Genomic DNA, 22,825 nt, shown 5'->3' with positions numbered 1-22,825 from the left:
GAATCTTGGAAGGAGAGATTTAAAACCTGTGAGGTGGGACATTGTTAAAACTGCCCGAGTGGGAGTGACTTTTGGAAAGTATTCCAAGGTGAAATCTTCAGGTGTGGAGATTGGAAACCCTCATGAGAAAGACAAAGTTTCAGTGAGATCAGTTGGCTCACAGTGTGACAAGTGTCTGGGTGGGTTGTTGAGAAATCCAAGGAATCTGCTTTGGTTGCATCTGTCATTGAGAATTTAGAGTGCGTCAAAGAGAGAACACAGGAATTTTAAGCTCTCTGGTAAGAAAAATTGTAAGGCTATTGGGAACAGCAGTTAACCGAATTATCAACTGAGAACTCAGTAAAGTGATCAGTTTAGCAGAGGTGCTACTGGAAGATGGAGTTTAGGGAACTCATTTGTTCACTTTGCAGTTGAAGAAGCAATGAGTTTAGAGTGTGTTTTTTGGGTGTCTCGGGGAGATACAAGTTGGGTGATAAGCATCGAATGAATGCTCAGGAATTCACCGGAAGAAAACTGTTTGCAACTGTACCAGACCCAAGCAAAAGGATTTTGTGTCAAGCCAGTGGTAACTCTTCAGTGGTTTATATGTCTGTAAAGATATTTCTGGGATAAAGCAATAGCATAAATCTGAAGTGTCTTTTTTTGTTGGTATTGAGATCTTTCCAACCTTTTTGTCTGGTGTAATATAGTTCATTTTTTCTTGTTTAATAAATAGTTTATTCCTTGCATTAGAAGTTCATCAACAGACTCCTGTTGACGAACTTTCCTTCACAATTTCTTCAAAAAAATGTAGGATCTGTCAAACCAGGATTCACTCTGGGATCTTATTGTCCAGTATTAACATCAGCTGGGATCGTAACAGTAATCTGAAGAGAGAACAAAAGAGCTGTGAGAAATACCAAAAGAATTGGAGAAACAAAAATGGCATTTGGTTCATCTTTGATCTGAAAAATTATGTAAAGTTGACACAATTGTGCACATTTGAGAACATTTGCTCCAACCTTTCTGCAAACAAGAGAAGTTAACCCCTGTCCACTGTGATGATTTGAACTAAAGACTGCCTTTTAAAGGTTTGGATTTATCCCACTTGTTATCTTTCAAAACAAAATGTTTGATAACGGGAGGTATGGGAGTTAGGTCTAAACTGATTGCAAGTACTTCTATCTCTGATGTAAAAACACCATATTATGTGACTTATTGAGTTGGACAGTAAAGTTCCCCCAGGGCTCATGAATGAGATAGAATGGTGATTAATGGGATGGCCCACTTAGAATAAAATAGAGAGACAATCATACCAACAAATGAACGTAGTAACTCATCCTGGGCATAGTTCAAGATAAAAGATCAATCTGGTATCCGTGTACATTTAAGTAGAAGAAAGGAAAGTGTAGATGAGACTAGTAAATTGATAGCCTTTTGTTGAAGATGTTTGTATCCTTGCCTCTGAACTTTTCAAGGTAACTGCATTTAATAGTCTGGTCAGTACCTGAGGCATTGCACCATGCAGTGGGGAGAAAAACCAAGATCGTCAGACACCCTCCTTTTTGGTAAGTTTACCTAAAGGGCAAGAGTGGCTTGTATCAGACGGCATGTGTAGCATGATGTTGGGATACTGGTGTGTGTGTGCAAATGTGATTTGTTACATGTGAAGTAATTAACATGTGGAAATGCATGGTGAACCTGCTCTGAGGAATGAGTCCCAGACATGCTCAGGATCTCAACAACACAACAACATAAACTGATTAATGTGGTTAGTAGAATGAGACTTTTTATATTATCAGTGCATTGACACAGACTCCATCGAGAAATAGACTTTAAAACAATCAGGATAGAATTAACCACGTTAAATTCACCCTCCTACTGTTAACATTGAGTGGTTCATTGTTACACTGGGTGATCAGCCCCACTGGCAGATAATGTGAAATACAGGACAATATCCCTGGATAATCACTGCCTCTAATTTCCTCTTGGTATTACTATGATTATGCTAATTCCCCTAATGTTCATGGCCTAGTTGATGAAGAGGATTCAAAGACAGATTACAAGGGGAAAGAATATACTGGAAATGCTTGCACTGACCAAGTGTGAAGCTGTGAAGCTACAAAAAGAATAACATTCTTGGGCCTCAAGGTGGGGAATGTAGACAAAGGGAGGCCAGTTGAGGAAGATCTGAATAATTCTAATAGCTTTATTAAACATTTCTCAAAGGTATGAATCTGTAATAGAAGCAGAAGGTCCTATTGAGGATAAGATTAGACAGGAATAGATCAATGATCTGAAAGGACAGATAATGTTTGTTCTCGACACTGAGCCAGAGGGTCAGGGGATGAACTCAATACAAAGACATTATTAAGTCTCTCTATAAAGAGATGGGATTTTCAGGCACAAACTGTGACAAAAGAAATGACATTATCTCTCAGACTCACTTAAAGAGGATTAAATTATTTACATGATGAGTTCATTAGATTGATCTTTTTCCATTTTAATTTACAAAAACAGAAGATGTTGATATTTGTTATCAAGTTAGCAAGACCTTACTAAAACAAAAGTGGTTCAATACACAAAAGCTTGGGGCTCTTGACCTGGTCTAACTTTGACCAGAGTAACCAGATTAGAACGACGTGCTGATCGCACTCACAGCTCTTTCTGATGATTCCTCCCGTGAGTATCCAGTAATCTCATAGTCTCAGTATGTAGTCACTTGTGTAATAGAAATAAACATTAAACAACAACCCATTGTTTCCTACTTTCTGAGCTTGTTTGAAGGGGTCTGGGTACAGATAATTGTGTAAGAACACAATGTATAATTAGCCTTTTAGAGGCCAACATCCTGTTACAATTTGAAATTAATCCAGAGATCTCTGAAAAGCAGTGGATCCATTATCAAATTTATTTCAACATAGGAAGCTGGTAAATGACTGACTGATTCTTTTCCCATGCACACAGCAGGTGAATAGCCTCTCCCCTGTGTGAACTTGCAGGTGTAACAGTAGGCGAGATGACTAAGTGAATCCTTTCCAGCAGACAGGTTAAGTGAATGGCCTCTTCCCTGTGTGAGTTCGCCAATGACTTTCCAGCTTGGATAATTGAGTTCCCACAGTCCTCATATTTTCACATATTCTCCATGTTGTCAGTGTTCTTGTGTCTCTCTAAGTTGGATGACCAGTTGAAACCTGGTCCACGCACACAAAACACGTGTATGGTTTCTCTCTGCTGTGAAATGGTGTGATGTTGTTCAGGCTGTGCAACTGGTTAAAGCTCTTTCCACAGCCAGTGCACTGGAACACTCTCACTTGGCTGTGCGTCTTGGTGCTTTACTCCTTGTGATGAGAACCAAACTCATTGTGCCATCTGCACCACTCCTTTCCTCCACTCCCAGTTTTCTCCCTCCTTCTACTCTGGCTGGGTTCAGTTCTCACTTGTGTGCAGACTGGTAATGAAATCAATGACTCAATAATTTTCTCTCCTGGTCACTGGGACCCTGAAGCACCACCTACTCCCTGTTCCCTCACCAAGATGACCACGCATTTGCTGGGCTACTTTCTGAAGCAAGATGGCAGCTATCAACCTGGGCCTGTTCCCGGGAAAAAGCCCCAGAGTGGCAAATGTGAGCCCTGCAGATTCTTATTCAGGTCTTGTGGCCTTCACCAGGTTTTTCTAAAGCCTTGATCCCCACATGCCACCAGCTCACCTGCCTGAAGAGCGCATCCAGCACTTGCATGATTCTGGTCAAAGCAAAACTGGGCATGCTTCAGATACTGTCCAGCACTGCACCTGCACACTGAGCTTGTGTGGAGTGAACAGGGCACATTTCCTTCTGCGGGGATTGTTGGGCAAAAACCCTGACATTGAAAATCCCAAATAGTAAATAATGGTTGATCTCTGTGATGCCATTGAGATGCACGAATTAATTAAATCAATAAAATTAATTTTAAAAGTCTCACAGATATTCAAGTTCACTGGAACTCTGACATGGTACAGGCCTGAATGAATCACAGCAGAAACCAACACCCGCAGTCATAGATGAACTGGTGTCTCATAGGATATTTAAACAGCCTCTCTCTATTAGGAATGTATTGTGAATTAACTACTTTAATCTTTTAAAGCATTTCTCAAGGTGAGAGAATTTAATATGCCTGTTCCAATGTGGAATTCACTCAGGGCAGGTACAACACGTGTTAGAAACAGAGTAAAGGTCTCTTTACACTTTCCCATCAAATATTCCCAAGGTAGGTACAACAAGTGTTGGAATTAGATAGTGAGCAAAGCTCCCTCTAAATTGTCCCATCAAACACACCCAGGGCAAGTACAGCCCAGGCTAGCTCCAGATAAAAACTCCCACAATGTGCCACATCAAACAGTGCCACAGAGCAGGTACAGCACAGTTTTAATAAGAGAGTAAAACTCTTTCTGCACTGTCCCATCAAACTCTCCCAGCCAATATCGAGCAGGGTTCAGGGAGGTGAGATCCCAGGCACTGCACTGATGTCATAAAACATCACCATTCTATCCATCTGGTCCTCTCCTTGTCCCTTTAAAGGTGGAGAACTGGGACATCCTGTCTCCAAACACATCCCACCCTGTTCATACTGAGAATCCCAGTGTGGAGAACTGGGACATCCTGTCTCAAAACACATCCCACCCTGTTCAAACTGAAAATCCTAGGGTGGAGAACTGGGACATCCTGTCTCCAAACACATCCCACCCTATTCACATAATTTAATAAAAGCAAAAAACTGCAGATGCTGGAAATCCAAAACAAAAATAAAAATACCTGGAAAAACTCAGCAGGTCTGGCAGCATCTGCGGAGAGGAACACAGTTAACGTTTCAAGTCCGTATGATTCTTCAACAGAACTAAGTAAAAAATAGAAGAGGTGAAATATAAGTTGGTTTAAGGGGGGGTGGGGGGGGGACAGGTAGAGCTGGATAGAGGGCCAGTGATAGGTGGAGATTGCCAAAAGATGTCATAGACAAAAGGACAAAGAGGTGTTGAGGTTGGTGATATTATCTAAGGAATGTGCTAATTAAGGGTAGAAAGCAGGACAAGCAAGGTACAGGTAGCCCTAGTGGGGGGGTGGGGTGGGGTGAAGGGAAGGGATCAAAATAGGCTAAAAGGTAGAAATAAAACAATGGATGGAAATACATTTAAAAATAACAGAAATAGGTGGGAAAAGAAAAATCTATATCAATTATTGGGGAAAAAAGGGGGATCAGAAAGGGGGTGGGGATGGAGGAGAGAGTTCATGATCTAAAATTGTTGAACTCAATATTCAGTCCGGAAGATGAGGTGCTGTTCCTCCAGTTTGCGTTGAGCTTCCCTGGAACAATACAGCAGGCCAAGGATGGACATGTGGGAATGAGAGCAGGGTGGAGTGTTGAAATGGCAAGCGACAGGGAGGACTGGGTCATGCTTGCGGACAGACCAAAGGTACTCTCCCTGTTCATACTCAGAATCCCAGGGTGGAGAACTGGGACATTCTGTCTCAAAACACATCCCACCCTGTTTATATCGAGAATCCCAGGGTGGAGAACTGGGACATCCTGTCTGAAAACACATCCCCCCCTGTTCAAACAAGGAATCCCAGGGTGGAGAACTGGGACATGCTGGTATGTGTCCAGGACAAATTACTATTTGCAAGGTGAAGGTACATCAGCAGCAGGGTTAGTGAAGAGGTTGATGGTAATAACCAGGCAGACTGACTCACCAGGGAAGCTGCTCCAGAGGGGATTCCATGGGATCCACCCAAAACATAATCATTGGCACTGTGACCTGACCAAAGAGTTTAAGATTATGAAGGGGTTCAATAATCCAAATAGGGATTTCATGAAAAACTTCTTTACCCAGCGAGTGGTGAGAATGTGGAATTCGCTACCACAGCGAGTGGTTGAGGTGAATAGCGTGAATACATTTAAGGAGAAGCTAAATACATAAATGAGGGAGAAAGGAATAAAAGGATATGCTGATGGGGTAAGTGAAGAGGTGTGGGAGGAGGCTCATGTGGAGCATAAATACTGACACAGACCAGCTGAGCTGACTGGCCTGGCCCTGTGCTGTAGAGTCAATGGAACAGGGACAAACGTATTTATTTTATATCTCCTGTAGTGGTAGATACAGAGTCACCAAAGAAATTTGGGCCAGATTAGCAAGGGTCATGCCATTGTGAGCTCACTTAACAGAGTATGGAGCAGCCACAGCATCTCGATTACAACAGACATGTGTCTTGTGAAAGCCCTTGTGTGGCTGGTGACAATGTATGAGTGTGAAAGCTGGACCATCAAGAAGAATGAGGAGGCTCGAATGAGAGCTTTTGAAATGAAAGGCCTCAGAAGGATATTCCGTGTGTCACGGACGGCGAGGAGGACGGACAAGTGGGTGCTTGAGAAAGCTGGTGTTAAAAGGAACTTGTTTGAGGCAGTAATATCAGGGAAGCTCACAGAGTTTGGACACGTGATGTGAACAGGAGGCGAGTGTTTGCAAAAAGAGGTAATGCAAGAACAAACACCTGGAAAATGTGCACAAGGAAGACCCAAGATGGAATAGATGGATAATATCAGAAGGTGGACTGACCTTTCAATGGGACAGGCAGTGAGGGCAGCAGAGAATAGAAATCAGTGGAGAAAGATTATTCATAGTGTGGCAACCCTCGAAACAAAGACAGGTGAAAAACAAGATAAGAGTAGTATAGGAAGTATAGTAGTAGTATAGGAAAAACACCTTTTACTATCCAGGATAAAATAAATGTACTTCATCTGCCTTTGTTGATCATTTCACTGGAAATGTGCACGCCCAGGCTCAAAGAGCATCAGTCCACTGGAAGGAAAGTCATGAAACCGGCCAGTCCAGCAGAAAGAAACCCTCTGACCCTCCCACTTCACCAACTGTCAGAAGGAACATGGTTCAGTCCTGGATGTGATTAACAGCAGCAATAACAGCAGAATTGAACCCCTGTAATCACTTGTGAACTCTCTGGTGTCTCAGCTAGTGGAATGAATCACTGAATCCCTTCCCACACTCAGAGCAGGCAAATAGTTTCTGCCCGGAGTGAACTCGCCAGTGTTTCAGCAGATTGGAAGACTGAGTGAATCCCTTCCCACACACAGAGCAGGTGAACGGCCTTTCCCCTGTGTGAACTCGCTGGTGTGCCAGCAGGGTGGATGAATGAGTGAATCCCTTCCCACAACGGAAAAGGTGAATGGCCTCTCCCCAGTATGAACTCTCTGGTGTCTCAGCAGGTGAAACGAATCACTGAATCCCTTCCCACACTCAGAGCAGGTGAACGGCTTCTGCCCGGAGTGAACTTGCCGGTGTTTCAGCAGATTTGAAGACTGAGTGAATCCCTTCCCACACATGGAGCAGATGAATGGTTTCTCTTCGCTGTGAACTCGCTGGTGTGTTAGCAGTGTGGATGAATCCTTAAATCCCTTCCCACAGTCAGAGCAGATGAACGGCCTCTCCTCAGTGTGAACTCGCTGGTGTGTCCGCAGTGTGGATGAATCGTTAAATTCCTTCCCACAGTCAGAGCAGGTGAACGGTCTCTCCCCAGTGTGAACTCGCTGGTGTGTCCGCAGTGTGGATGAATCTTTAAATCCCTTCCCACAGTCAGAACAGGTGAACGGCCTCTCCCTAGTGTGAACTCGTTGGTGTCTCAGGAGAAGGGATGAATTAGTGAATCCTTTCCCACATTGAGAACAGATGAATGGCCTCTCTCTGCTGTGAACTCGCTGGTGTGTCAGCAGTGTGGGTGACTGAGCGAATCCCTTCCCACACTTTGAGCAGATGAATGGTCTCTCCCAGGTGTGACTGCGTCAATGAGTTTCCAGCTCAGACGGGGTTCTGAATCCCTTCCCACAGTCCCCACATTTCCACGGTTTCTCCATGGTGCTGGTGTCCTTGTGTCTCTCCAGGTTGGATAATCAGTTGAAGCCTCGTCCACACACAGAACACGTGTACAGGGTCTCCCTACTGTGAATGGTGTGATGTTTTTCAGGCAGTGTAACTGGTTAGAGCTCTTTCCACAGTCAGTGCACTAGAACACTCCCACCTGGGTGTGAGACTTGGTGCTGTTCCGGTCAAACTGATGTTAAAATGGCCAATGGTATTCACATCCCAACGAATCAAGTGATGTCAGATCGTGATGTGACATTTGTTTTGCGATTTCTGTCTCCAAATCTCCCTTTCTAATATCCTGTAAAATGAATTTACAGAAAGTCATCACCGTCAGTACAGGATGGAAATTCAGAACAGACAATTCCAGTTTCTATGGATCATTCTTTCCTCTCTCATTCCCCAATAGCTGTAAATCTCTGCCCCACACCCTCGCCCTCCATTCTCACTCTGCTAAACCTAATATACACCCTCCCCATTCTCCTGAAAGTGGTGCTTCAAGCTGATTGACAGATCAATACACACTGCTTTCTGTCCTTGGCACAGAGATCATAACATCATAAGAAATACGAGCAGGAGTAGGCCATTTGGCCCATCGAGCCTGCTCTTCCATTCAATAGGATCATGGTTGATCTGATTGTGACCTTAACTCCACTTTCCTGCCTGTCACCCATGACCCTTGACTCTCTTGTCAATCAAAAGTCTGTATAACTCAGCCTTGAATATTTTCAATGACTTGGCCTCCATTACTCTCTGGGGAAGCTAGGAAAAGGTGGATGGGTAGATCTGTCCGTTAAGGATGACATTAGTACAACAGAGACAGATGACCTTAGTTCTGGAGATCAAGATGTAGAATCAGATTGGGCAGTGATAAGAAATAGTAAAGGTAGGAAGTCACTTGTGGGAGTAGCTTATAGGCCCCCTAGTAACCACACTGTAGGACAGGGTATCCAGGAAGAAATAATGGTAGGTGTTAATCCAGGTATAATCCAGGTATTTTTATATTTATTTTTGTTTTGGATTTCCAGCATCCGCAGTTTTTTGCTTTTAAGAAACAATGGGGGCTTGTGAGAAAGATACAGCAACAATCATGGGCGATTTTAACCTACATATAGATTGGATGAATCCAAATGGCAAAGTTAACCTGGAAGATGAGTTCATCGGGTATTTTCGGAACAATTTCTTAGAGCAGCATGTGCTACAGACAATCAGAAAGCAGGCTATTCTGGATCTGGTAATGTGTAATGGGAAGGGATTAATTAATGGCCTCATAGTAAAGGTGTCCCAAGGTAGCAGTGATCATAATATGATTGAATTTTGTATTCAGTTCGAGGGAGAGAAGAATGGGTCTAAGACTAGTGTTTTGAACTTAAATAAGGACAATTATGAGGTATGAAGACAAGCTGGCCAAAGCGAACTGGGAAATTAGACTAAGTGTTAAGTCAGTAGAGATGCAGTGGCAGATATTTAAGGAGATATTTCATAATACTCAGAAAGATACATTCCATTGAGAAAAAAGACTCTAGGGGAAAGACATACCATACGTGGCTAACTAAGGCAGTTTAAGATAGTATCAAATTGAAAGAAAAAGCGTACAATTATGTGAAGATTAGTGGCAGGTTAGAAGATTGGACAGAATATAGAAAAAGCAAAGAACGGCTAAAAAATGAGGAAGAATTTAGAGTACAAGAGAAAGCTAGCTGGAAATGTGAAAGCAGATTGTAAGAGTTTCTATGGGTATTCAAAAAGGAAAAGAGGTAAAGTGAACATTGGTCCTCTACAGGACGGGTCTGGGAATTAATAATGGAAATTAAGGAACTGGAAGATGAATTGAACACATATTTTGCATCTTCACTGTAGAGGTGAAAGGAAGGGAGGGACTTAAAACAATTACAATCACCAGGGAAAGAGCACTGAGAAAATTATTAGAACTGAAAGTTGAAAAATCCCTGGGTCCTGATGGTCTTCACCTTCGGGTCCTAAAAGAAGTAGTTGCTCAGACAGTGGATGCATTTGTTTTAATTTTCCAAAATTCCCTGGATTCTGGAATGATCCCAACAGATTGGAAAATTCCTAAGGTAACACCTTCATTCAACACAGGAGGACAGAAAGCAGGAAATTACAGCCCAACAAGCTTAACATGTGTCACTGGGGAAATGCTGGAATCTATCATTAAGAAGGTTATAGTGGGGCACTTGGAAAATCTCAATGCAATCAGGCAGAGTCAACAGGGTTTTGTGAAAGGGAAATTGGCTTGAGGAAGTAACAAGCATTGTGGATAAAGGAGAATCTGTGGATGTGATGTACTAGATTTCCAGGATTGACAAGGTGCCACGTCAAAGGTTACTATACAAAATAAGCTCATGGTGTTCGGGATAACATATTAGCATGGCTAGGGGATCGATTAGCTAACAGGAAACAGAGAGTTGGCATAAATGGATCATTTTCGGGTTGGCAAAATGTAACGAGTGAAGTGCCACAGGGATCAGTGCTGGGCTTCAACTATCTACAACCTATATTAATGGCTTGAATGACGGGGCTGAATGTATAGTTGCTATATCTGCTGATGACACAAAGATAGGTAGGGGCGCAATTTGCCAAAAATCATAAGGAGTCTGTAAAGTGACATAGACAGGTTAAGTGAGTGGGCAAAAATTTGGCAGATGGAGTAAAATGTGGACCTGTGCACTTTGGCAGGAAGAATAGAAGAGCAGCATATTATTTAAACGGAGAGAGACTGCAGAACTCTGAGATATAGAGGGATCTGGGTGTCCTGTATCTGAATAACAAAATGTTGGTGTGTAGGCACAGCAAGTGATTAGGAAGGCAAATTGAATGTTTTGGCTTCATGCAAGGGAAATGGAATATAAAAGTTGGGATGTTTTGCTACAGTTGGACAGGTTGTTAGTAAGACCACATCTAGAGCACTGTGTACAGTTTTGGTATCCATTTTCAAGAAAGGGGTATAAATGCGTTAGAAGCAGTTCAGAGAAGGTTCACTCAGCTGATAATTGGGATTGGGGTTATTTTACGAGGAAAAGTTGAACAGGCTGGTCCAGTATACATTGGAGTTAAGAAGAATGAGAGGTGATCTTATTGAAACATATAAGGTCCTGAAGGGCCTTGACAGGGTGGATGCTGAAATGATGTTTCCCCTTGTGGGGGAGACTAGAAATAGAGGACACAGCTTAAAACTAAGAGGCCTCCTATTTAAGGCAGAGATGAGAATTTTTTTTTCTCTCAAAGGGTCGTGAATCTTTGGAATTTGTTTCCCCAGAGAGCGGTGAAGACTGGGTCTATCAATATTTTTAAGGCAAAAGTTATATAACTCTTGACTAACAAGTGGGTGTAAGATTTCAGGGGGAGGCAGAATGTGAACTGGAGGTTACAGTCAGATCAGCCATGATCTTATTGAATGGTGGAGCAGGCTCGAAGGGCCGAATGGCCTATTCCTGCTCATAATTCCCGCTCACCGAACAATCCTCGCCCACTCCCCCTTCCCTCACCAAGATGGCTGCCCATGTGCCTCGCTCCCTGAACAAGCCCCGCCTTCGTCTCTCAAGATGGCGGCCTATTGCCTGGATAACCTGGGCCGTCACCGGTGAGGAAGCTCCGCCTCCCTGATCCGCAATATGGCGGCCAGTAAGCCCGCTACCCGGCCTTGTCATCGCGGGTAAACGCGGGGCCAATGGCCTCTTATTCAGGGCCTAGATCCTACCCCAGAAGTTGATCCAGTTCCCAGTCCAGCCGCGGTTTCCATTCCTACCCTGTGCTCACAATCTCCTCCCGCCTCCCGAATCGTCCGCTCTTCCTCACTCTGTCACCATGACTGACACTGAGCATGCTCAGAGCGCACACCCACGCTGCACCTGCGCACTGGACTCCTATAGTCATTGATAGGGGACTTTCTGAAACGCGGGGTGTTGTGGGTAAACAAACCACCATTGACAGATTGAATTGCTGACTGAAAATCAATGTCTCGGTATCCCAAGCGAGATCGGGGCCAAAGGTGCAATACAACGTAAGCGCCTATAATATGTAGAAATTCGAAAGCCTGGACCGTCCATACCTGATACGAAGTCTGTGCAATGCACCCCCATCTCCCTCACCAATATCAGATTGGAAAAGGGTCAAAAAAGTTGATCAACTAGGACCAGTTCTCGTAGCACTGCTATTTGGACCTGAGAACAAGTAATTCAATGTCAAAATTTGCAGCTGATACCAAACTAGGGGCGTATATCTAAAACTGAGGAAAAATGTAACATACACATTACAAAACTTCCAGCCTGGGCAGTGAAGTGGCAAGTGAACATTAACATAGATAAGTTGTGATGATGCACTTTGATGTGAAAAATACAAACATCACCTGCACCTGAGAAAATAAGAAAGTTACTGGTGCAGAAGAGCAAAGCAATCTCTGGATAGAAATGAACAATTAATTAAAAACATCACTGCATGTCAGCACATCAATTAAAAATGCTCACAAAGGAGTGGCATTTATTTCTAGAGCTACAGAATTCAGAAATAGTGAAATTATGTTCAATTCGTGTAAGATCCTGTGAACAGCTCTGGTTTCTGTTCTATAGAAAGGACAAAGAAGCACACGTGAAAATGCAAAAAGATTTGCAAGGATAAATCTCATAACTGAGATTTTGCAGTTTTTTGAAAGATTGAACAGGTTTGGGCTTTTATCTTTCGAAAAGAGAAGATTTTGAGGTGTTAGAGGTCTTTTAAATGATTAACTTGTGGGAGAATAAAATACTAGGGCCATATGTACAAGATGGTAACTAATAAATCCAACAGGCAAATAAGGAGAAACGTCTTTACTCAGAGAATGGTTAGAATGTGAAATTCGCTACCACAGGAGGTGGTTGAGGTGAAACAGCTTATTTTCAAAAGGAAAGGGGATGGTTACATGAGAGAAAAGAGAATAGAAAGATAAGCTGAAAGACTGAGATGAGGAAGATGGAATGGAAGGAGATTCATGTTGAAGATAGCCACCCAGACTAGTTGAAACAAATGGTCTATTCCTGGACCCGATATTCCTTGTCCTCACTGCCCAACTTCTGATCAGCATGTTGCCCATCCACCACTTGCACTGCACATGCTCAGAGTACAATCCGGTGCTGAGGAATCACACTGGGCTCCTGTAGTCATTGATGAAGCACATTCTCTCACATGGAAAATTATGGGTTTTAACAGTGTCATTGAAAACCCAATTGGTGAACAGTACTTTTTGCCAACATATTGAGATGGGACCGAATGGCTTGTAATCCAATGAGGCAGAATTGGATCAATTCTCTGGTCGGTACAGTATGGCCCAGGGGGTGGATTAATAGTCAGGCCCATGAAACCTCCCTCCACCATAAACTTTGTTACCCTCATTACCAGCTCCATCCCCCTCCCTTACCACAGTCTGACGCTGAACCAGGCCAATTGCAACCTTAGTTTCCTTTTTGACCCTGAGGTGAGGGCTGAGCTACGGATGACATATCCTCTCCAACACTAAGTTCACCTCCTTCAACCGCTGTAATATCAGTTGTTTCCATCCTGCCTCAGCACATTTGCTGCTGAAATCCTCATCCATGACTTTGTTACATCCAGAATCGACAATTCCAATCTTCTCCTGATTGGTCCCCCATCTTCCACCCTGCATAAACTTACCCTCCTTCAAAATTCTTCTGTGTGGTCAGCAGTTTAGTATGAATAGGGTCAATCGAGCAGAAGGTGGATCCCATGGACAAGAGGAGCTCTTGAGGGGATAAGGGGAGACAGCAGAGAAACTAAAGAGAGATGTGAGTTTGGGGCTACAGCTGGGCCGATCTTGAGGCACAGTTTTTCCTGGTGGGCTAGTGGGAGGGAGGGAAGAGGAAGTGGCAGCTGATCAGATTGTCTCAATCTTAAGAGGCAAAGAAGCACCATGAGCTCCTCACACTTGTTGTTGGTGAGGAGGAAGAGACAGGGGAGAGGGAGAGACCTTAACAAGGCACTAATTTGTGAGCGAGATCAAAATGACTCATCATACTGTCTATTAAAGCTGATTTATTTGACTTTTATCCAGAGTATTAACACATATAACTGGGATAGAGTTTATTAACATCAGCAGAAACAGATCCCAAAGTTATTTTTGTTTTGAGACAAGTGATGGAGAAATACCGAGGTCAATACAACTTGGAGACTGTTTTAAATAAAAGCAAAATACTATGAATGCTGGGAAACTGAAATAAAACCAGAAAATGCTGAAAAAACTCAGCAGGTCTAGCAACATCAGTGGAAATAGAAAAACCGAGTTAACGTTTCGAGCCTATATAGATTTCCTTCCCTGAAGGACATTAGTGAACCAAAGACCCAATCTATGGACTGTCAGTTTGAGCCTAAGGAAGACAATCAGAGTGAAGGTGTAAAGATGATGGGTGAAGACTTGGACAACATGAGTAGCTTCAAATACCTGGGGTAACTTGGACAATATCAAGAAGAGAGGACAATGACTGGATACTAATGAGATACAGATTCTGAGATGGATGAGTGGAGTGACAAGAAAGGACAGGATTAGAAACCAGTACATCAGGGGGTCAATGAAGATTGTGAAAACATCAAAGAATGTAGCTGAGAAGAGATTGAAATGGTCTGGTCGTTTGTTGTGGAGAGAGAGAGGAAATGTAGTGAGGTGAGTGATGGACATGGGACTGTCAGGAAGAAGGAGAAGACGAAGGTCTAAGACCAGATAGAAAGATGTGGTGGCCAGAGACAGAAATGCAGTGGGATTAGAGGAGGAATGTGTGAGTGACAGAAGGAGATAGAGAAGGTGATCAAGCAGCATTGTGGTGACCACAAGTAAAATGGGAGGAAGGGGAAGAAGGAAAAAACATATCCCAATGAACATGGTTCATTCCTGGATGTGGTTAACAGCAAAATCAAATCAGGGTAGTTACTCATGAACTCGCTGGTGTCTCAGCAGGTTGGACAAGTCAGTGAATCCCTTCCCACACTCAGAGCAGGTGAATGGCCTCTCCCCAGTGTGAATCCGCTGGTGCCTCAGCAAGTTGGCTGACTGAGTGAATCCCTTCCCACACTCAGGGCAGGTGAATGGCCTCTCTCCAGTGTGCGCGCGCTGGTGTTTCAGAAGGGTGGATAAATCAGAGAATCCTTTCCCGCACTCAGAGCAGGTGAATGGTCTCTCCCCAGTGTGAATTCGTTGGTGTACAGTGAGGTTTGTTGATCGCCTGAACCCAGTCCCACAGTGAGAGCACTTGAACGGTCTCTCCTCAGCGTGAACACGTTGGTGGGAGATCAATTGCCCGGAACTTTTATAGCACTTCCCACAATCTGGGCATTTAAAAGGTCTTTCATCAGTGTGAACTCGCTGGTGTATAAGCAAGTCGGATGACCGAGTGAATCCCTTCTCACACTCTGAGCAGGTGAATGGTCTCTCCCCTGTGTGAGTGAGCTTGTGTAAATGCAGGCTGCCGGATTGAGTGAATCCCTTCCCACACTCGGAGCAGGTGAACGGCCTCTCCCCAGTATGAACCTGCCAGTGAGCCAACAGGTTGGATAATTGGATGAATCCCTTCCCACACACAGAGCAGGTGAATGGTCTCTCCCCAGTGTGAACTCGCTGGTGTGTCATCAGGTGGGATGACCGAGTGAATCCCTTCCCACACACAGAACAGGTGAATGGTCTCTCCCCAGTGTGATCACGCTGGTGTGTCAACAGGTGGGATGACTGAGTGAATCCCTTCCCACACTCGGAGCAGGTGAATGGCCTCTCCCCTGTGTGAACTCGCCGATGATTCAGCAGGGTGGCTGACCGAGTGAATCCCTTCCCACACTCGGAGCAGGTGAATGGTCTCTCCCCAGTGTGAATTCGCTGGTGATTCTGCAGGGCGGATGAATGAGTGAATCCCTTCCCACAGTCCTCACATTTCCATGGTTTCTCCCTAGTGTGACTGTGCTTGTGTCTCGACAGGCCAGATGATCGGCTGAAGCCTTGTCCACACACAGAACATATGTACGGTTTCTCTCCATTGTGGATGGTGCTTTTCCCTTCCATATTCAAAATCCGATAATATTCACGTTAACATAAATTGGGCAACTCCGTCAGATCCTGATGTGATGTTCGGTTTCAGTTTCCCGACTGCAAATCCTCCCCTTCTAATACCCTGTGAAATTTAAAACAGAAAAAAATGAGTGACAGAGAACCCACAAAAACAGACTGTGAAATTGTGCTGAATGAATTTATGGGACTTGCAATCGGAAAAAAGACCATGAAAGCTGAAGGGCTGTCATAAAAACCCAACTGGTTCATTAATGTCCTTCAGGGAAGGGAAACTGTCACCCAGTCTGGACCTAAAGGGGACTTTGGACACTATAGGAGGAAAAAGAGAGAGAGCGAGAGAGAGAGAGAGAGTGCGCGCGAGAGAGAGAAATAGAGATACAGAGAGGTAGAGAGAGGGAGAAAGAGAAAGAGAGAGAGAGAGAGAGAGGCAGCGGATGAAAGAGAGAGGCAGCGGATGAAAGAGAGTCCTTTTATAAATCTACAGTTTGGCCGAAAAGTGACAGAACCTCCCAAACTGTCTAGCTCAACCACCTGGAAGGACCAGGGTAGAAGGTGTATGTGAACACCATCGCCTGCAAGTTCCCCTTCAACTCAGACAACGTCCTGACTTGTCTAACATCCAGTCCTGGGTGAACAGAAATTTCCTTCAATTAAATACTGGGAACATGATTGCCATCGTCTTCAGTCCCTGCTGCAAACTCCACTCCATAACCACTGACTCCATCCCTCTCCCCAGAAACTGTCTGAAGCTGAACCAGACTGTTCACAAGATCGCTGTTATCTTTTACCCCAAACTGAGCTTCTGACCACCTATCCGCATCATCACCAAGACCGCCTATTTCCACCTCAGTAACATTGCTCAGCTCTTTCCTAGTCTCAGCTCATCTGCTTTCTGAAACTCTCCTCCATTCCTTTGTTACCTCTAGACTTACCCATCCATATCTCTGTAATCTCCTCCAGTCACACAACCCTTTGAGATACCTGCGCTCATCTAATTGCAGCATCATGAGCATTCCACATTTTAATCACACCAGCAAAGGTGGCCATTGCTTCAGTTGCCTAGGCCCAAGCTCTGGAATTTCCTCCTTAAATCTCTCCACTTCTTTACCTCATTGACCAAGCTTTTGGTCGCCTGCTCTAATATCACTTTATGTGACTCGGTGTCTAATGTTGCTTTGTAACATTTCAGTGAATGTCTTGGAAAGTTTTATTATGTTAAAGACACAATACAAATGCAAATCACTGTCATTGATTTGGACATATATCGCCATTCCTTCATCACCACTGGGTGAATAACCTGTAACTCTCCGAACAGCATTGTGGGAGCACCATCACCATACCGGCTGCAGTGGTTCAAGAAGGTCAAACATCATCTTCTCCACAGGTAACTGGGGATTGATAATATCTGCTGTTGGTCTTGTTGGTGTCACCCAAATTCCACAAACTTTTAAAATATGTATATGTAAAATAGATTGAAGCATCAAAAGAAATGTTTGTTCCTAAATGTCCGTTTAGCAACCAGATCTCCCCTGGAATTTTCCTCCCTTGACAGTTTCACAACTAAAATTGTTGGTCCCAACTTGTTTCCAAAGTCCTTGAGGTTAAACCCAGCAGCTTCTCCTCCATCTCCACTCCAGCTCAAACTGATGCAACAAAACAAAGGGAATTAGATAAGATCCTGGAGAGAAAAAAAAAAACTACTGGGCTATGAGGAAAGGGCAGGGGAGTGGGACTAACTGATCTGCTCTTGCAGAGAGCCAGCACGGGTATGATGGGCTAAATGGCCTCCTTCAGTATTGTAACCATTCAATGATTCTGTGAAAAAGGACCCATTCTGGGGGCCGGGGATCAACCTTTGCACCAACACCCAGCCCATTACCAATCAGTTCTTAATTGGTCTATATGTGTTTCTAGACTCAGTTCTGAGGGAAACACTTGGAATAAAACAAAAGCAAAATACTGCAGCTGCTGGAAAACTGAAATAAAAAGAGCAAATGCTGAAAGTACTCAGCAGGTCAGGCAGTAACTGTAGAAAGAACAGTAAAATACCAAACATGGTTAAATTACAACCATTATTACAGGCAGAGGAAGTTAGCCCACGGCAGAAAGGTGATCAGGGAGGGCAGAGGTGAAACAGAGCAATAGATGGACATGGATTCAGATCCACATTAAAGGGGCCACACCAGCTCCAGAGCCATGGAGCCAGAGCACAGCACTAAAAGCTCTAAAATGTAGATGAATGTTCAACAGTACTCACCTCCGAAACAATTTCACTGTTTTCAAATTTAAAATCTCCTGCTGGAGCCTGCAGTTGGAAAGAGTCAGGGAAAATTATCACAGTTTTCAAATCTTTAGCTCCCTGTGAAAGGAGATTACAAGAGTCATAAGTGTCAGTAGTCGTTAGAAATTCAGAACAGAACAATTTTTCTTGAATTGAGCTTGCTGTGTGTAAATCCTCCCCTTCTAACCCCCTGTAAAAACAGTTTCCAAAATCCATCACTGTTAGTCCAGCATAGAAATTCACAACATTCCCCCCTTTTTCCAGTCCCAGGAATACTTAAGACTTATTATTTGCACAGGAGGCAGTTCAGTAAAGGTTCACTAGTCTGATTCTGAGGATGAGGGAGTTTGTCGTTTGAAGCAAGGTTAGAGGTTGTACTCTTGGAGTTTATAAGAATGGGAGAGGATTTTATTGAAATATATAAGATTCTGAGGGCTCTAGACATAGATGCTGAAAGGTGTTTCCCCTCATAGGGAGAATCTAGAACCAAGGGGCAGTGTTTAAAACTAAGAAGTCTCCCATTTATCACTGAGATGAGGAGAAATTTCTTCTCTCAGAAGGTCATTCGTCTGTGGAATTCTCTTCCCCAATGAGCAATGGAGGCTCAGCCTACAAGGGACTCAAGGATTATGGAGGCAGGAGGAACAATCAGATCAGCCATGAGTTTATTTCATCAGTGGAGCAGGCTAAATGGACCGAATGGCCTATTCCTGCTCCTAATTCTGATGTCTTCCGGTCTTAGGATCGCCGCGCATGCGTCCGAAAGCACCTGGCTCCTGGAAAGATGGCGGCCTTAACCCGGACCTGTCAATCTGCTGCTCACCGGGAACCTGGAGCCCCGCCCACACCCTGTTGCATCACCAAGATTGCCGCGCACGCGCTCTGCTCAGCGCTGAACAAAGATGGTGGTCGTTAATCTGGGCCTGTTCCAGAGAAAAAGTCCCGGAAGTACAGACGCCGGACCTGCAGGGTCTAATTCGGAGCTTGTGACCTCCAGCGGTTGTTTATAAAATCTCCCCTCTCTCCACCCGCCCCACCCAGGACTCCCAGCTCTGTTCCTCACTCCGCCCCACCAGCTCTTACCCGCAGAAAAAAGCGTCCATTGCACTCACAGGGCTCTGATCAAAGTGACACTGCGCATGCCCGAGATGGAATCCAGCATTGCACCTGCGCACTGGGCTCCTGTACCGTTAATAGGGCATATTCACAGCCGCCGAGCATGTTGGGTAACAGTAGCGCCATTGATTCTCCAAACACAGAATGGAAAATAATTTTGTTAAAAATTGGGATACGTTAACTTAAGAAATCACATACATGCTTGTGAACGGGTGCAATGCTATGTTCTATTTCTCAAAGTGATTCAAACCGTTGCTCTGCTGTGGAACTACGCAGAATTTATAAAGCTTTTCTTAATGGTTCCTCTCTCATTTATCTCCAGATACTGAATATTCACTTCTTTATAGAATGATACAGCACAGGTGGAAACCATTTGGCCCATCATGCCTGTGCTGGCTCTTTGCAAAATTTTAAAATTGATTTCACTGCCCTGTTGGTGGAGACAGAACTGTCTGCTGTCAGTCTGCTGTCGTAATGCAAGAGGTGAATGGAGAAGATTTTCCAGTTGGACAGCTCTTAGACATACTCACCCTTGTGCAAAGATCGATTGCCCAGTGTACTAAGCAGATATGAAGAGTTCACTGGTTAATTAAGCACACAGAGTTACCTAGTAGAGTTTAATTCAATAGTTCTACATACCCCACATACCACAGTGACATTTTTAATACAGGGTCAATTAAGGGAGTGTCGCTGATGTAATAGAGTAGATGAATTAATATCCTGCACCCTCACAATTAAGAATTGGCTGGGATGTTTCAGTATGAAAGAACCTAACATACATGTTAGGTGAAAGAGGCCATGTACAATGAACCAGTAAAAGCCACATCATTGTTAGACTCCACTGTTCATCTGGATGGATCTTTGTTTTATAAACAAAGTCTGTGCCAGACTTGTTCTGTGTCTTTGATTCCTCATGACAGCTGTAATATCCTTATTAAATAACCACCACAATATTCAGCCTAGAAAGCATCATCACAGCCCTTCAAACCGTTACTGAGAGAAGCACCAACTATTCTGAAAACTCCTCTAGTTGTAATTCCCTCATGCAGAATCTTTCATCCTGGCAAAAAACATATGGCTTCTCAACAACAGAAAGGAAACCACTCAGTCACTACTACAAACTCTGAATGATTCGGGATGTTGCTGGTAAGTGTCCAGGACAAATTGCTGTTTGTAAGGTGAAGGTACGTCAGCAGCAGGAGTTAGTGAAGAGGGTGATGGTAATAACCAGGCAGACTGGCTCACCAGGAAAGCTGCCCCAAAGGGGATTCCATGGGATCCCCCAAATCACAATCATTGGCACCTGCACCACAGCCCACAGACTCCAGGGGGATGGGAACCTGAGTGGGAGACACAGAAGAGGAAAACAAAGATAGACATGAAAGACAGGGAAGTAAAAAGCAAAAGTGGAAGGCAGAGGAAACGGGGGCTGGCAGCATATAGGGCAATTGTACAAAAGAAGATGTGAATAAAGACAACTCCAAAGGCACTGACTCTGAATGCATGGAGCATTCACAATAAGGTAGATGAATTAATAGTGCAAATAGAAGTAAACAGCTATGATATGATTGCGATTACAAAGGCACAGCTGCAGGGTGACCAAGGCTGGGAACCGAATATCCAAGGGTATTCGATATTTCGGAAGGGCAGGCACAAAGGAAAAGAAAGTGGAGTGGTATTGTTAGTTAAGGATGAAATCAGTGCAATAGTGAGAGAGGATATCAGCTGAGAAAATTTAGTTGTAGAATCAGTCTGGGTGGAACTAAGAAGCAACAAGGGGTGGAAAATATTGGTGGGAGTTGTGTACAGGCCTCCAAACAGTAGTGCTAAGGCAGGGGACAGTATTAAAAAGGAAATTAGAGATGCAAATAACAAGGGTGCTACAGTAATCATGGATGACTTTAATCTAATATAGACTGGGCAAACCAAATTAGCAATAACATTGTGGCGGATGAATTCCTGGAGTCTGTATGAGATGGTTTTTTAGACCAGTATGTCGAAGAACCAACTAGGGAACAGGCTATCTTGGATTTGGTTTTGTGCAATGAGAAGGGGTTAATTAATAATCTTATGGTGCGGGGTCCTTTAGGAAACAGTGACCATAACATGAGAGAATTCTTCCTTAGGTTGGAAAATAAAGTAGTCCAATTCGAAACTCAAGTCCTAAATCTAAACAAAGGGAACTCAAGGGTATAAGGCGTGAGCTGGCTAAGATAAATTGGGGAATGTCATTAAAAGGGATGATGGTGGATAGGCAGTAGCTAATATATAAGGAATGAATGTATGCATTGCAACTGTTATATTCCTTTCTGGTGCATAAACACAACAGGAAAAGTGGCCCAACCATGGCTAACAAAACAAATGAAGTGTAGTATTAGATCCAAGGAGGAGTCATATAAAGTTGCTTGAAAAAATAGCAAGCCTGAGGTTTGGGAGCAGTTTAGAATTCAGCAAAGGAGGACCAAGAGATTGATTAAGAGGGGAAATTAGAGTACTAGTGTAAACTTGCAAGGAACATAAAAGAGGACTGTAAAAGCTTCTACAAGCATGTAAGAAGAAAAAGATTAGTGAAGACAAATGTAGGTCACTTACAGTCCGAAATAGGAGAATTTATAATAGAAAACAAGGATATGGCAGTGCAATTAAACAACTACATTACTTCTGTCTTCATGGAGGAAGACACAAACAACTTCCAAGAAATACTAGGGAACCAAAGGTCTAATGAGAAGGAGGAATTGAAGGAAATTAGTATTACTTAAAAAAAAGTGCTGGAGAAATTAATGGGACTGAAAGCTGATAAATCCCCAGGGCCTGATAATCTATATCCCAGGGTACTAATGGAGGTGGCCATGGAAATAGTGGATGCGTTGGTTGTCATCTTCCAAAATTCTGTAGATTCTGGAATAGTCCCGACAGATTGGAAGGTGGCAAATGTAACCCCACGATTTAAAAAAAAGGAAGGAGGGAAGAAACTGAATTACAGACCGGTTAGCCTAACATCTGTGGTAGGGAAAATGCTAGAATCTATTATAAAAGATGTGATAACTGGATATTTAGAAAATATCAACAGGATTAGACAAAGTCAACATGGATTTATGAAAGAGTAATCATGTTTGACAAACCTCCTGGAGTTTTTTGAGGACATGACTAGCAGAATAGATAAGGGAGAACCAGTGGATGTGGTGTATTTGGATTTTCAGAAAGGTTAAAGTCCCAAGTAAGAGGTTAGTGTGCAAAATTAAAGCACATGGGATTGGGGGTAATATATTGGTATGGATTGAGAACTGGTTAGCGGACAGAAAACAGAGATTAGGAATAAATGGGTCTTTTTTGGAATAGCATGTGGTGACTGGTGGGGTACCGCAGGGATCAGTGCTTGGGCCCCAGCTATTCACCGTATATATCAATGATTTGGAGAAAGGAAACAAATGTAATATTTCCAAGTTTGCTGACCACACAAAACTAGGTGGAAATGTGAATGGTGA

At 43.5% G+C, this 22,825-nt stretch overlaps 2 protein-coding genes across 2 annotated transcripts in view; one reads left to right on the top strand and one right to left on the bottom strand.

The window, feature by feature from the left end:
• LOC144697901 (uncharacterized) overlaps positions 1-22,825 on the top strand; it is a 292,792-nt gene that overhangs the window by 20,496 nt on the left and 249,471 nt on the right. The gene's annotated exons all lie outside the window — the stretch shown is intronic.
• Positions 6,976-22,825, bottom strand: part of LOC144697425 (uncharacterized) — a 31,350-nt gene continuing 15,500 nt past the window's right edge. Inside the window, 3 exon segments of the mRNA XM_078569400.1 lie at positions 6,976-7,194; positions 7,197-7,713; positions 14,820-15,824. Coding sequence (XP_078425526.1) covers positions 6,982-7,194; positions 7,197-7,713; positions 14,820-15,824 — 1,735 coding nt within the window. The 3' untranslated portion in view covers positions 6,976-6,981.

The sequence above is a fragment of the Cetorhinus maximus genome, chromosome 23 (genome assembly GCF_964194155.1).
Source record: "Cetorhinus maximus chromosome 23, sCetMax3.hap1.1, whole genome shotgun sequence".
NCBI classification, from domain to species: Eukaryota; Metazoa; Chordata; class Chondrichthyes; order Lamniformes; family Cetorhinidae; genus Cetorhinus; species Cetorhinus maximus.
The sequence above is the reverse complement of the archived record's forward strand: the minus strand, read 5'-3'. Positions and strand labels throughout refer to the sequence as shown.